This window comes from Gobius niger (genome assembly GCF_951799975.1).
Source record: "Gobius niger genome assembly, chromosome: 13".
Taxonomy (NCBI): domain Eukaryota; kingdom Metazoa; phylum Chordata; class Actinopteri; order Gobiiformes; family Gobiidae; genus Gobius; species Gobius niger.
The window spans coordinates 23,481,965-23,498,457 of NC_136864.1; the positions used below are offsets into that span (position 1 = coordinate 23,481,965).

The following is a 16,493-nucleotide window of genomic DNA, read 5'->3' on the forward strand; positions in this document are numbered from 1 at the left end:
AGGGCAAGTGTAATTGGGTTTGGTGATATTAAAGCTGTGCGTACCTGAGCTCTGCTCTGTGCCGCCGATATGAGGCTAATATGCATGTGCCTGGAACAGCAGGCTTGCATCACCTGATTAGGCACTCCTGAGAACATATTGCTCCAACGCAGGGGTCCCGAGCACCTCTTCAACCGTTTCACTGCACATTATTCCACAGTCAAAACCTACTCGTCGGTGTGGGAGTCTCAGACATTATTTATTTGTATATTTATAATTCTGGTTAATGTGGCTCCCACAGTATTTCACACAGGTTCTACAAGGCCCAAAGGACAGTAAAAGAGTGGCAGACATACTGTGAGTGTCAAAGACTTACTTCACTTCTCCTCTTCAACAGCTTACTCCCTAAAGCGGAGAGGTCTGGAGGCTATCTAACTGTTTGATGCTGGGTACATCTGTGGCCAGTTGTTCTCATGCTTTTGAGCAGTTTACATGCACGGGCCCAACACATTATTCACCGCAAAAAGCTTCAATAGCTGAACATGGACAAATCCAACTGAAGCAAACTCTGTGGTTCACTTCAGTCCAACCCTCCAAAAACAGTTCAGAGTCTCATTTCCTCGGTCTACTAAAAATAATCTAATTCAAATCGGCAGGGACCCCATTAAATTGTGTGCACAGACGAACAGTACTTGCAAGGTTGGGTCACCCTGACAAACGGTGAAAAAAACCTAATGTTCTTCGGGGAGGGGGGATTAAGAGTCGTTTCTTATCATTTCTACCATCACATGATCACAATATCTTGTTTCGATTACTTGGTCCAAAGTTTCCTCAGAAAAGGGTTCATTTGTTTGACTTCCCATAAAAAATCAAAAGAACAGTGCCCACTGCAATTAATCGAGTTATTGTGCTTTCAGAAAGAAGCATCAAACGTGTCATTTTTCAAAAATAAAATGAGCTGTTATGATAGCACAATGCCTGCCAGTCTCATCAGGAAATCATGACTTTAATTAGGAGAGCTCCGGGAAGAGAAGAGACTAGACTCTTTTTTTATTTTTTTAAATTATTTTCTATTCTAATCAAAGCAAAGATACCGATCTCCATCTCTGTTCCATGTTTGGTACGTGACGTGCTTGCTATCGCAGCGCCATTGTTAAAGCATCAAGAACATCAAACACGCGCGGGGCAGTCAATAGCACATCAAGTGAACGCGCTCCTCACATGCCGGCGTATTTTGATGTCTCGAATCCAGGCGCGCCCGCAAATTTTGTCCTTTGATCGCCGAGATTTCCCTACCTAGTAAAAAGCCCCTACGTCCCGTGATAGCGCCCGGACCGAGAGAGGACATTAGCCACCGTTTCCTCCGGAGAGCTGGTGAAGTCACCGTCGGCGGGGGCAATCCGACACCGAAAGCCGTGCCGCTGCCATATGCCCCCCTCGTAAATAACGGGGAGTTATGTGTGTGTGAGGCGAGACGCTGTTGGCGAAGGGGGAAAGAGAGCATACTTCTAAGAGACGATAGGACTCTAGGATCTTCAGAGTGTCATCTGGATGAGTGTAGTTTGATAGCCCTCCCCCAGAGGAAGTCCTGAGGTATTCGTTTGGAGAAATGACAGAAAATATTAAAACACAATCAGGATGATGTTTGAGGGACGCCGGGATCGGTCTAGGAGGCTCGGAGCGTTCGATGTAAACAGAGCTATAGAAAACAAATGGCACTTAAAGCACTTTGTGTAACTTTTAGTCAACATGATGGGACATTATTATGAGCAGCCTATAGTATTTGTTTGCCTTGTTCTATTACTGTAAATGTTGACAAAAGTATATGATGGGGCAACAAGGGTGTAGCCTCTAACTATCCAAAAGCAATGCGCTGGAGAAGGGCCTTGATAGAAGGGTTGACTGAAGAATTTTAGAAACAAAAGTGAGCTTGATCAGATTTAATATCCATCTGCGGCGCAATAACATTTGGGAGCCACTGTATAAATGGATCCTCGCTTTTCATTTGTTCCTGTCTGTGCCGTTTAGCCTCACGGTTCGCAGCTTTTGTCCTCATTGTATTCAAATAGCATCTAACACATGGTAACACTGTAGCATCTCGCAGTTCTTCAAACATATTAAATACATGAGCTCAAATAAAGAGACCCTAAAGCCCCCTTTTCTCGGTGATAATTGGTTTTACGTCAGCGCGCGAACCGCTAACAAGGCTATTCCTCGCGCTTTCATCACAAATGGATGCGAAAGGAGACGACGGCTTTGCTTTCGGCGGTTTTAAAAAGCCGTGAACGTTAGCACAGCGTTCTGTTTGCGGGGGACACGGAAACGGTAAAAGTCCACCCACCCCGACGACGCGCCCCAAAATTTCCCCCCAAACAAAACCAGCCGGCGAAAGCGCTTCTTCTTCTGAGCGAAAGGTTAAGGTGCTTCATCAGGAAGACAAAAGGCGCTTCGGCGATTAACCGCGCTAACAGGCACGTCGCTATACGCTAATGACGTCCAATACAGCGGCATGAGTAACACGCTGGGAAAGTACATCCGCGGCGTCTTCATCGGGCCCCGGCGCTCTCCGGGCCCCCCCCCCCCCCGACTTAATGAGACTGTCTCTGCGAAGGATGAGAGCTATGGCGCTGGTCTTTTTCTGCGCTCTTTACTTAGCCGCGCCGGTAATTAATGACAGAGAAAACAAATCCCACAGGACATGAATTTTGCATTAGGCTGTTTATGTGCCGTTCGGATCCGTCCAGGCTCGGGTACGTCGAGGGGAGGGCAGAGGGCGAGGGTGGGGGGGGGGGATAATGCGCAGGTCCGCCGGTTCACGACGGGGTGGAATCCATACGTCAATAACCCTGGTATCGTTTCGCCCGTGATGCATGATGACGCGCCGGGCGAGGGTATGAGCGATGGCCGTTGGGGAGACGGAGGGGAGAGGATCTGAGGTAACGGTCGATGTCAAGCCAAGTTAGGGCCGCCAGGTTTGCGCCGCAATTAAATGATTCATGCGGCTAATAATAGCGACGTATTCCGTTTTTTTTTTCCGAGAGAGAGATTGTTATTTTGCTTGGTTTGCTTGATGGTCTGTTGATTTGTTTTAGCCCAATTTTGTCATCCAACATTTTCAGAAAGGTAAGGGTAACATTCTGCACCCAATTTGTGGCCAAAACGGGGCTGTTGTATAAACACAAATCAGATCAAAGCTGCGGTTCATGCACCGCCCGACCCAAAAAGAGATTCTAATATTTGATTGGACCGCCTTTAGCTTTGATTACAGTTTGCGTTTGCAAGGTCAAAAGATCCAGTGTTGCGTTCATATTTCACCAACATCTTGCACTGATGATGGGAGAGTGTGACCACTGCGCGAAGCCATCCCCAGCACATCCCAAAGATTCTCAATGGGGTTAAAGGGATAGTTCAGGATTTTTTGACATAGGGCCTCATTTCCTAGTTATCTAGAGTGTTGCTGATTTCTGGAGATTTTTTTTTTTTTTTTAATTCATACAGTTCTTATGTTTGAAGAGTTTCGTGGCGCTAGGCTAATGCAAGGCTAGCGCATTTCTACGGTATCAGCTAGCCTGCATTAAAAACAGTCTGACCCGCTCCACAGAGCACCTGAGGCAAATCACTTATAACACCAGACTAACCATATAAATGTCTGTGTCGATAGAATATTTTTGGGAATATAACTGACCTTGCATCACATGAATGATCGCGTTTTGCTACCTTATACAACCATGAAGCAGATGCTGTTCAAATATAAGGTATTTTAAATGCAAAATGGTTAAAATTATTCTATCGACACAGACATTTATATCGTCTGGTGTTATAAGTGATTTGCCTCAGGTGCTCTGTGGAGCGGGTCAGACTGTTTTTAATGCAGGCTAGCTGATATCGTAGAAATGCGCTAGCCTTGCACTAGCCTAGCGCCACGAAACTATTCAAACATAAGAACTGCATGAATTACAAAAAAAATATCTCCAGAAATCAGCAACACTCTGGATAACTGGGAAATGATGCCCTATGTCAAAAATCCTGAAATATCCCTTTAACCCCATTGAGAATCTTTGGGATGTGCTGGAGATGGCTTTGTGCAGTGGTCACACTCTCCCATCATCAGTACAAGATGAAGAGAAATTAGCAACACTCTGGATAACTAGGAAATGAGGCCCTATGTCAAAAATCCTGAAACATCCCTTTAAGATCCGGACTCTGCGGTGGACAATCCACGCGTGAAAATGATGTCAAGCTCCAAGAACCACTGAACCAGCCCAATGAATCCAGGCATTGTCATGTTGGAGTACGCCTGTGCCATCAGGGAAGAAAAAAATCCGTTGCCGGAATAAGCTGGTCATTCAGGATGCTCAGGTCGTCGGCTGATCTCACTCTAGTGTTGCTGAACCTAGACCTGACGAACTGCAGCAACTCCAGATCATAAAAGTTAGTCAAATCCAAGCAGACGCGTTTTATTTTTGTCTGGCAGTGTATTCCAACCTCCTCCCAAATCTTAAAGCTACCAAAGCATGTTTACGATGTGCAGCGTGAAATAAATCAAATAGAAATCGCCCAAACGCGATACAACTGTACAATAGGGACATTCACTTGTTAAACGTTTTTCCAAGAAAGTGCAGTCATGCAAGTTCGGCCGTCTCGGAACAAATGATGGATTTTATGGCTTGTTTATGTGTGTAAGTAGAACGAGCATTTACTCTTGGACTAAGACAGTGCTACAGTTAATCATGAAGTCACAGATTATACGATACTGTTATAAATATTAACAATTATTGAGGAGCTTTTTGGCCATTAGCGAGATGCGAGAGAAACAATGTTTACTATGGCAAGATGCTTCCAAGTTGTAAGAAGTAAGCGGTGAAACATATGAGCCACTTTGCGATTCCTACCCCAAATATATCTTTATTATTAAATCAAAGTTTACTCTGGCTTTCGAGCGCACATTTCTTCTATATTTTCTTTTCATTTCATTTCAGCGAGCTGCGATTTGCTCTGGGCCGCAGCCAAAACAAAGGAGCGGAGGGGATAAAATGCTGGCACATAATTTCTGCAGTTGTGTTGATGTGGACAATGAGAATTTACAAAAGGAAAAAAAATGAAGCTTGTTTGGTTCTGGTGATAAAACAGCACTTTTAGCGGAAAGGCGTAAGAAATGACTAAATGCTTTTTTTCTCTTCTCCCTCTTCAAACAAATTCGGTTGTTTGAGTGGAGACAGTTGTCAGGATTATTTGTTGCTTTTGAGAAAACCGAAACACCAAAGCTTCGAAAATGTAGAACCAATTTGAGATTGGAGTTCGGCGGACACAAAATGTTTCATCTAAAGTGGAAGACAGCCTGCAATAACTCCAGACCCACGCATCACCAGAAGAGAATTGATCTGTTGGTGTTAGCTAGCTAGCTTACGAGTTAGCCAGTTAGCCGAATGGTTAGCAATAGCAATAGCCAATGCCAACTTTTATGTTCCTAGGGCTGTCACGAAAATTACTTTATAGACTTATCGTTCAATAAATAACAGATAAACGATATATCTTTGAAATATAAAACAAAAATTTTAACTGAAGCAAATTGAGTTACATTACAAGGCTGTGGGAACCCAGGGTGCTGAGGGGGCTGCAGCACCCCCTGATGGATACTTTAGGAACTGCAGACAATATTAGTAAATAGGAAATATGCACAGAAAAAGCGTATTTGACTAAACCGAAACATCTTCCCACAGCTCTGTAATATTATATTTCATATTTATTGCAGCTAGGATATGATGATGCACCTTTAGAACAAAGGTTTACTGTTATTTTTATGCCTGACAGTTGACAGCATATCCAGCATCGCTAGAATCAAAAATATTGTTTAGCGCGATAATTTCCTGCCTCAATATATCGAACTTCAAATTTATTATCATGACAGGCCTATATGTTCCCCCTTAACCAAACCTGTAGCTCTTTTTTTTTTCTTTCTTTTGACACATCAAATCGGACACTTCGAGCTGCATAACAATAACAGCCCATCGCTTTAGCCGTGAGTCAGAGGAAGCGTCTGCGCCACCCGCCGCGCCTATGCCGTCCAGGAGGATAGACATCATCATCGCCCCTTGAAAGAAAGAAAAAAAGAGCTCCCCTGTCAAGTCCACTTTAAACAATTCCAACCTCCATAACACCATCTCGCCATGGCAACTACATCGCCGGGACAATTAGAGCGCGTCCCTCCTGACTGCGCCGTCTATTTCTGTGGCTGTGATGCGCAGGTGGAACACAAGCTTATAGAGCATGATAGCTATAAATGTCCCTCCCCTTTTACGTGTCGAGGGCTTAACCGGAGATGTCAGACTTGGCACTAAACGTCAGTCTCTTGAATGCGGTGAGTGTAGTCGCACTGGCTTCAAGGAGGATTTGTGCCTCATATTTGTATTCCTGTGTTGGTGCGATGAGGTCTGGCACCGATAAAGCTACGTTTTTTAAAGCGAAAGGAAAAGAAGCGGAGAGCATGGGGTGTGGTTAGACCTCCCTCTGCAGGCGGCAGCGGGGAGTTCCAACTTTAAAAGCAGATACGAGCCGTCGTTTTATTAGTAATGGCTTGCTGACATGCCGACTGCGGTGTGATGAATACACTTTGAGCGCAGAACTGCTCAGGGCGGGTTCTTTGGCGGTTTATGGAAAGAAAAGTTGGATTCCTCTATTGTTTATTTATTATAAAAAAAAAAAAAGAAACACAGATCAGTGCACTTCAGCAGAAGAAGCAAAAAAGGCCAAATTAAACAGCAAAACTGCTTGAATGAAGATTAATACGCATATATGCACGTACTGTCCATGAACAGGTGTATATAAATATAGCAATGATAGTACAAAATGGGGCAGCATCAGACGGCAGCAATAACCTGTCACCATTCCATTCCATATTTAAGAATGTGCTAGAAGACAGTATTCCAAACCTGATTCTGTACCAAAGACTATGTAAACTTATTCCTATGTTTGATTATGGTCAGGTATCTATATCCTAATCCATGTGTTGATTATGGTTATGTATATCTTAATTGTACCATAATGAGCTGGTCTCAGAGAACGAACCGGAATGTAAAAGAACGGCAGCTGTAAAGTCTGTAAATACGTTTAAAGGGGTAGGCATAAATAAGCATTGTTTGCTTCAGCCTACTCCCTTTTGGGCATTATTGTGTTTCTTTTCTTTTGTAACAACTTGGAACTTGAAATTGCTCAAATAAAGTCAACTAAAATACTACATCAGGGAAAGGCAAGTTTTGAATTTTTCCTCATCAAAAGACGAACCTCCAAAATATGGCCCAAAATATTTACTTTATATTTACTTTGACATTACTTGCGACAGAACAGAGGGTTTCGGGGGAAATTGACTGTATTTTCACTGTTTTTTGTGCACTTTAAAAGGTCATCATCTCAAATCAAAAGCTCAAAGGAGGGCCTGAAATTGCCTACCCCGTTCTGCATGTATGTTTTTGACGAGTGAGCGATGTTTTATATGACAAACTTATGAAGGGCAATCGGTGAAGAAACACAAAAAAAAAGTAATTAAAAAAACATCCCAAAACTTCCCGCACCCACTGTAGCCTATATACGGAACAGCGAGGCCCTTTCGTGCTTGACATTTCAATCGCCACTCGTGTTCAATGCCGTCATATTGCGCTAAGTGCTTCCAAAGCAAATCCCCAAAACAAAGCCATTAATTTTCGAGCCTCTCGTCTTTTGGCCCCGAGATCAATGCTACCTCAAAGACAAATTCATTTTCTCCTCTTCCCTTCTTGTTAGCTTGAAAGCCCCGCCGCAATTACCGCCTCCTCTGATGGGGCTGGTTTTGGATTGAAATCAGTTGACGTCCGCGCATATCAAGCACCAATGAAAATAAATAAATAAATAAACAAAAAGCGACACCGAGGCTATGGAGGGTCTGCGCTTCTCTTGGCAAGCAACCGGTACAGGAGAGGCCTTTAGGAGGGGTGTACTCTGCAAGTATCGACCCTCGCTGTCTGCCGTTGCGCGGGGCATTAGCAGGAACATAGACGTCTGCTTTAAATAGATTGTTTTGGAAGAATAATCCCCCCCCCTCACCGGATCGATGCGGTAAATGATTGCGGCTAATCATTGCGAGCGGTGTCGAGAATTAGCGAATTTGCAAACACACGAGTTGAGCCCGATAAACGGCGGTGCGGAGGGTCAATTGTTTTCCACCGCGATCGGAAGGTAAATAACGGAAAAGGGACACGGTTGTGCGGCCGCAGCCAAAGCAAACGCTGTAGCGGAGTTTACGCTGCAAACTCCGGCTGATGAATCTTAATCTTCGCAATTAATTCCCCCCTTTTTACGGCGCGGCGGCTTGAGGCGGCGTTGGATTAACCGCACAGAATGCATATCGTAAAGCCCGACAGCGATAGAAGTTATATGGGGGTGATCTAAAATTAAAGCTAATAAACACAGAGGCAATTATTTTTTCGAGTGCCGCTCCGACGTCGGACGGTGCAATGCTGCCGCTCCGGGGCGATGACAACCGACTGCTAATACCCTCCTTATTCCGCATGCTCACCATAAAGCACGCCTAATGATCCCCGGTGACGTTTACTCCACTTCTGATTGGATCCCAATAACAGCAGACGGGAGGGGGGGGGGAGGAAAAAGTGCACAGAATAATGAGTCGAATCAAGCGCTAAGTACTGTATGTTCACTTTGTTGATTAAACGGCCATAGTGTTTACTGGCGCGTTAGAAAGGCTGAGGCGGCACACCAAAGCCCACTTCACGGAAAATAGACGGCGATGACCACTTTCCCCCCCTTCTCCCTAAGCCTCTTTTCAGACAAGGAGGCTAATTATGATAATTCACTTGTTAATTGCTTTTACATACATCAGGAGGTGAAAAGTGGAGCGGGGAACTCATTAAACTTTGAGTGTTTTTCATATCGCCGTACTTTAATTGCAAGTGGTGGGTAGTAGATTTACTTGAGTAACTTATAAAGGGACTTAATGGTGATCCACACGCGTGCAAATAGTTTGACTAATCTCCCCACTGTGCGCTGTAAGTGATAAAGAGTTTTATGTTAAAAAGCAAAAAAAAAAAAAACGTTCTGTTAATTTGAGAAATTAAATGGGTCACAGTCTATTTAGGAAGTATTACTTTAAAGAAACTGCACCCTTACCTTTTATTACAAATCCCACCTGAGGTTAGAAGGCAACATGGTGGAGTTTGCATGTTCTCTCTGTGCCCGCGTACATTTCCACAGCCACAAAAACATGTACAATAAGGGCCGAGAAAAAAGGTCTGAATCTAAGTGGGACTAAAAGGTCAAATCATAAGAGATGAGATTAATATGATGAATAATAAGTTTGTTTCTCATGCAGCCGATATGGTCTAATGGTTAAGACACGGTTGTTCGGTCAATTTGCAGAATGTCTCTCCCCGCTTTTCACCTTGAGCTGTCCTATCGTTCAAAAAAAATTGTCTTTCTTGTCTTATTCACCTCATTCCGGATGTTCCCGTGTCAACACAACAGAAGTGCCGATCCGTGGCGGAAAGAGGAAAAAGTGGGCGTAATAAGGCCGATACTAGCATATTAAAGTGATAGACGGTAATATATCAAATCAAAGAAAATGGGACAGAGTCGGATAGTCTGTAAGTCTAAATAATGAAAACATTTCAGAGATTGCATAGAATTGTCCGCCTGGGCCTGAAATTTGACGTTGCATAAGCATTATCGAATAATCACATTTGCTGATCTCACAAACGAATCAGAATCTCCGGTGCCATCACTTTGGCCAATGAGACGAGCTTTTCCTGTGAACCGGCCTGTCGGGTCCAATCAGGAGGGAGCGGGACGGAGGTTGATCGTTTACCTTTTAAAGTTTGTTCCCGCTCTCCTCATTTTGGAGCGGCATTCAGGTGCAATCAGGAGGGAGGAGCTCGACTCTCAAACTTCACTCACTCTCTCAATCTTACAGACAATCACTTAAAGAACTTGTATTTGTCATTTTTTTAAGGGATTCTCCGGAAATGTACTTTTTTTTATACATACTTTTGTTATTTTATCCAATTACATCCACACAAAAAAGTGTACTTGTCAGGACAATGATGCTTTTTCATTTTTAAGTACTTAGTAAAGGGTATTTATCTTGGGTACTTTACCGGCCTTTGCTTCTAGTTCGGGATCGGTTGAAGAATGCAGACACCGGTCGTCAACCTTAACCTTGCATTGCATTGCCTATATACTCGCGCCTCTCCCTTGGGTGTCATGTTATCATGCCGGGGGGAGATTCCTGGGAATAGCCAGGAAAACAAACAGACGTGTTGACAAGAGGCCAGAGTTCAGGAGCACACAGACTCCATTGAGACATCCACGCTGACTTCCCCCTTTCCCTTTACACGGCACAAGCGCAGGGGAATCGCATTTCCCCGCCTGCCCCGCTGCGACTCCACACTCGCAAAGCCCTCCTGAATATCCAGAAGTTAAAAATCATAATCCGGGCCAGTGACAAAAAAGGAAAAGCCAAGGTCAAGGTTCTAGTTTCCTGCTCCTGCTCAGTGGCTCGAGGGCCGGGATACGGCGGGATAAGGCGGTTGTCGGGTAATTAGCCCCATTATCGCCGCGGTGTAAGAACGCCTTCTGATGACACATGCGTCGTCGCCTCTCCTGCCCCTCCTGCAGATTAATTTAAGCTTTGTGCCGCCTGACGAGATCCTCAACTGTAATTGATCTCTCTTTCAGGCTTTCGAGCGTTCAACTATACCCCTTGAATCAACCGTGTGGCGCACTCTGGCTTTAAAAAACTACTTTGTCACAATGGGGCAGCTATTATCTCCAGATCTATCACTGTCTGAGGCACACACACACACACAAAAAAAGAGTTCATGAAGTAACCATGGCAACCCAACTTGGAAAAAAAAAAAAAAAGAACCAAGGTGAGGAAATGGGAAAATGGAGGGTTACACACTGTGCGCAGTACTACTCAGATGTATTGGCAGGTCACGAGGCCGGCGTTCATAATGGTTTTGGATACGGGAGGGAGATTAAAGAAGAGCGTTGCGTCTCGCGTGCGCCGTATTAAAGGAGCCGCGCGATCCCTGTGGGAGCTATACCTCGTTCCAAGGTGAATCTGTAATTCCTGTCTGCAAATGAGCCCTTTCTCCCAAGACCAACACAAGCGCCGCGTTTGTGTTTTTTCTTTTCGTTCCTCAGTCATTCCCCCCGCTGACGCCACACCTGAATTGCATCCAAAATTAAAAGTCATCCATCTGTGACTTCCCATCTCTGCAAACCAGACACAATAATTACGCTAAATGAAAATGGGGCCAGAGCAAAGCCAAAAGACGCTCACCTTCTGCGGGGTCTGGCGGTCCGAAGTCCAAGTCGTAGCGGAGGATGTAAAAGTTATTCCAAACGTACAGCTGGTTGTCGCGGGGGTTGTAATCCACAGCGGTTATGTACTGGTACTGGTTGGGGAAGGGGATGTCCGTGTACTCGCCTTGGTTCAGCTTGGTGTTGTAAATGTAATCGATCTGGCTCCTGCTCGACTCGCTCTCGTTCTCCTCGTACGTGGACCGCACCACATGCAGCACCCCGCACACCATGAAGGCGTTGGAGGCCGAGCGCTTGTCGTAGGCGGTGTCCCACGTGGCCTCGAAGCGCAAAGTGTAGGGGTTGAGCTGGCTGAGGACGATCCGCCCGTTGTTCTGCTCCGTGGCGTAAATGACCCAGAGGCCCCTCTCGTCCACCGCCAGGTCGATGTCAGTCTTGCCGCCCCAGCGGTACGGCGAGGTGTCGTGGTAGTTGGCGTTGTTGACGATGGCCTCGCCGCTCTTGATGCGCGTGCGCAGGTCGAACTTGACGATGTTCCTGGTGCGCTCCTTGTTGAAGAAAATGGCGCCGTCATAGGCGACGAACCCCGTCCCGTCGACCCGGTGGGGCAGTTTGTAGGTGGTCGTCTGCCGGGCGTTTTTGAAGTCCTCCAGGGAGGCGTACTCGATGAGCGTGTCCGTGCGGTACGGCGTCCACGGCATGAAGAAGACCTTATCTCCGGATTGAAGAGGGTCTTTGCACCAGGAGCCCGCCTGTTGCTCGGCTTCAAAAAGGAACGTGGCGGATCCTATTTCCTTCAGCGTCCCGGGACATATGAAAACTAGTGACAGAGAGAAGAATGGAAATAAATGTCAGGCAATTTAAATCTAGCAAATGCATCAGACATTTCTCTACGAAACGCATCGCTGTTGCCGCTCAGAACAAAAGGTCAGGGACTGTGAATTTGAAAGAGTTTTTGCTAATGTCTTTTTAAACAAATCTTGAATAGCAACAAAAAACTTGAATGAAAGATGTGTGAATCAAAGGTCTGCTGCTACACTTAGCTGGTTCAAAATCAAACTAAACACAACAGAAAACCTGTAATAAAGACATGGAATGGAGGAGTGGTAAAAAAAAGAAATGATAACAATGCTGCCTTTTACACACAGTTGGGTATATGGACACACATGCATGTTCCACATAAAAAACAATGCGATTTAAAGGGGGAAAGACTTCACATCTTGGAGTAAGAGTGAAAAAACAGGTTGTCATGGCGGTGACGGCAGCAAAGCGTTGGTACAAAATGAAAAGTGGAGACTGGGGGGGACTCAAGACTGAACAGCGCTACAGGATTGTCGCCACTTTTTTTTCCGTGGCAAAAGACAAAAGAGAGTTTTCACTGATGGGTGAGCGAGGCCGTGGCACGGATCCGGTTTTAAATTGGTTCCAAATAAACAGGGAACACTGAATTCCTGTTTTCTTTCTCTTTCACATTTTTGTTTCTTTCTTTCTTTTTCAGCCCGTGCCAATCTCACTCAGCCATCACTGCTATTCCACATCACGTGCTATGGGTGCAGCAGAAGTGGGGCCAGGCAAGCTAACTGGAAGCCAAATACACACGGCATTGCTCGAGAGGCCCTGCAAAAAATCCACTCGGGTTTAAAAGCTACACAATCGGTGACCCCTGGGCGTCACCTGGAATCGCGTTTTTTTTTTGGGAGATTCATTTTTCGACTCCCGTGGGTGCGCAAACAATCCTCCAATGGGGTTTTTATTTAGGGGGTTTGACAGAGGAGGCAATAGAGGGGGGGAAAAGGAGTGGGAGGAGGGGGGGGGATACGTGAGGGGAGTTGTACTCAACACGACAAGAACAAGGAGCCGGAGGGGTGGGGTTGGGTAAAGACCAGACCACGCATTTACCTTTTTGCTCCACTTCTATTTCAGGCATTGGAAAAGAAAGCGAAAAAAGAGTGCAAAAAAAGGGAGAGAAAAAGGTTATCATGTGTCAACCAGCAGGGCACAAAAGAAGAATTAGTGCGGAGGACGACCCTGCGGTGAACCGGGGGGCCGCTTTGTTTTTAAGCAGCTAGGAGAGGAAGAAAGGGCGTTTTGTTAGTCAAAAGTTGTCTCATCCTAGGACATAAAAATCAAGTTTTGAAGTCGAGCAAAGTGCCGCGCTTCGCAGTGCGTGACATTTTTCATTCCTATTATCCTTAACTGCCGGCAAAATACCACACAAGCCACTGTAAATGTAGAATCGATGCCTCCGAGGTGCTGTTTACAAGGCAACGGCGCCGGCTGAAAAGAGTCTCTTTTGAACTTTCAAATAACAACCTCCAGAGAAGTTTTTTTTTTCTTTTTTTTTCTTCTTTTTTTGGAATTGCACCCATCCTGACAAGGTGTTAACATCCACGTGGTGTGCCGACCTGCTAATTGGATAACGTTGAGGCATCTTCATCATCAGATCAATGCTGCAGATTGGGTTTACATGATAACAAATTAAATGCTAAGTATTGCCTTCAGTGAAAGACGTTGAGACAGCTGCACTCGGCTGTTAAAACAAAGTCAGTATGGGAGCGATGAGCCTTGGTGCAGCAGCAGCAGCAACACAACACACTTAGAACATAACAAGCAAAGACACGGAAAAGATAGTGTGGCATCTTTATTTTTAGACAACCGAGATGTAAACTGCAAGTGGATTTTAGTGAACACTGGAATAAAAATCCTGGAGGACAGAGATTGTTATCCTTGTTGTTTCAATGGGGATAACAGGTCTTTATTCGAATACGTGAGCTGTAACTTATGTGCTGGTATATGAAATTTGACATGACCGAATTGAAATTATTTTTCAAAGCATATGCGGTTCAAACCAGTGGTATGGTGTATTATATGAATAAGCCTTCATTAAAGAGGGGGTATTATGCTTTTTTTCAGCCACATAGCACCAGTCTATATCACACTACAATGATGACGAAACCTTCTGTTGGTCTGTAAATGCAGTAAATTAAAATAACTGCCTTGTATAAAATTGCTCTCTCAAAATGGCTGTAGCGAATGTCTTGAAATAGGCCTCTGTCTCTTTAAGGACCTCTGACCCTTTCCGACACGCCCCCTCCACACGCTGTCTGTGGCATCAGGGGGGAGGGGGTTCTGCTGAGGAGCAGTGGTTGGTTACTCGGCTGGTGACGAAAGCTCGGAGGCGTCTCCAGGAGGTGGGGGCGTTCCTAGGAGGACTCAGGCAAACCTATCCCTAAAATGGCCGCCATCAGAGTTTTTACAGATTACTCAAAAATACGTGAATGTGCCAAGGCAACACTTCAGGCATGTTTTTTATGCGGGAATGACATAATAACATGATGTAAAGCTTGAAAAAGTCGATTTTGCATAATACCCCCCCTTTAAGCCTAAAAAGCTGAAATCCTGATTGAAAAGTATCCAATAAACAGTGATTTTCTATATTTCTTTTTATATTTACTTTTTCCGTAGATGCATATTGAAAGGCTCACATTTGGGACCCGGTCCACCAGTTAGGAAACACCGGTGTAGAGATTGTAAAGAAAAACATCGCTTTTCCTGCAAAGCGCCTGGTTAATAACAAATATCGAACACATCTCCATTCCCGCTTTGACAGATACGACTCAGAGAGCGAACACGCACGCTATATCTGGCATTTATCGACTGCGGGTGGATTCTGTTCGAACTTTTCAGAAAAAAAAACAAATCAGAAAAATATGGAATCCAAAGAAGTCGCTCGCCCACGCGCGTCAAACATGACACGGCTGCACTGTTACGGACCAAACCTCTGCAAATGAGCCACGGCGGCGCATGGGATGACTGATGAGTGATCCGCCTAACGTGGAGCCCGGCGGAAGCTGCAAAAAGCCCTGGGTTGAAAAAGGGGGGGAAGAGAGGTGTGTGTGTGTGTGTGTGCGTGTGTGTGGAGAAGCTCTTGAGACATCTTATGAAAAATCGGAGAGTTAACAAAATGCAGAGCAAAGAGGTTAGTCATCTGGGAGCTGTTGAGAAGGTGAAAGGGAGGTCTGTTTGAGAGAGGGAACGAAATGGGGTCAATATATTAAAAAATGTTTACTTTTCATACATTTTACGCTGCCACAGGAGAGATGTAGCACGCAGCTGCTCGGCCAAAACGCTCTGAAAACACCCTTTTAAGGTAGATTAAGATCCCAGACATCTTTTACATGCAACTGTTATTTATCTTGTGCTACAAATTACACACATGGGAAAATTAGCACTTGAAAAGCTGCAGAGCAAACTATAAAATAAACCAAAGACTTTCTGTTTTTTTTTTCCCTGCCATTTTGCAGTGACCATTAAAACCCGAGCAGGACAATGCTTACTCATGTATGAACTCTTACTTTCAAAACTTTACAACCTCCAAATGAGGTCGAAGAACTTTGTCCGATATCACCGAAAATTCAAACGGTGCCACAACTATGTGGCTGTTCGCGTGAAGAAAAGCTAGTTTTGGGAGGCATAGAAGCGGAGAAATATTTTTACAGCACTTTCTTGCGGCATACATGAACACTACATTTGCTCATAAATCGTTTTTTTTTTTTTTTTTTACGAGATTCTATGATGTGGCTAAAGACATAGGGACAAATGTGTGCGAGTGAAACCCTTATGATAGTTTATAGTAATAGCTTTCCAATGTGGTAAGTGAGACTGTGTGCATCGCAGAAACCTGGATGGCAAGTCAAAATGGGGTCTTAAAGCAGAACTCATGCTCCTAGAGGCCAGAAGCGCCACTGCAGGTGTCGTAGCATGTGACGGTTTTTACTCATTAAATGTCTGTGAAAGTAAGTACTACACTGACAGAAAAAAACAAAGGGAGAGAGGGATATTTACAACCAATTACACAATGGAGATCATCTTGTTCACTCGAACTTGGCTGTAAATAGTGTTTAAGTGGTGCTAGCCCGGAGTTAGCTTTGCCCATTAGCCTGTTAGCGTGCTCTTCGTGATTCCATTAGTGTGTATTGCGCCTCCGACCCAGAGGCAGGGAAGTTGTTGTTTTTTTCTGGCCAGAGACACCAGGGGGAGATGGAAGACCCCCCAATCATCCCATTAACACTTGTAAGGGAAACATGTTACTTAGTTCTTCTTTAAAGCCGCACTGTGTAACATTCCAGGCTATGCTGCATGTTATTTTGCCACAATGTCATTTTTGCTGTGGCTTGTGAATAAAAGCATTTGAAGGAGGCTAA

The 16,493-nt window shown here is 44.7% G+C and overlaps 1 protein-coding gene across 8 annotated transcripts in view; it reads right to left on the bottom strand.

The window, feature by feature from the left end:
* adgrl2b.1 (adhesion G protein-coupled receptor L2b, tandem duplicate 1) overlaps positions 1–16,493 on the bottom strand; it is a 169,795-nt gene that overhangs the window by 71,555 nt on the left and 81,747 nt on the right. For 7 of the 8 annotated variants that reach the window (XM_079569116.1, XM_079569117.1, XM_079569113.1 and 4 more), the window contains exons 5-6: positions 13,189–13,203; positions 11,309–12,109 (exon numbers count right to left, since the gene is read on the bottom strand). In XM_079569116.1, the coding sequence (XP_079425242.1) occupies positions 11,309–12,109; positions 13,189–13,203 (816 nt within the window). The remainder of the gene's footprint in view (positions 1–11,308; positions 12,110–13,188; positions 13,204–16,493) is intronic. The other variant, XM_079569115.1, reaches the window with a different exon arrangement.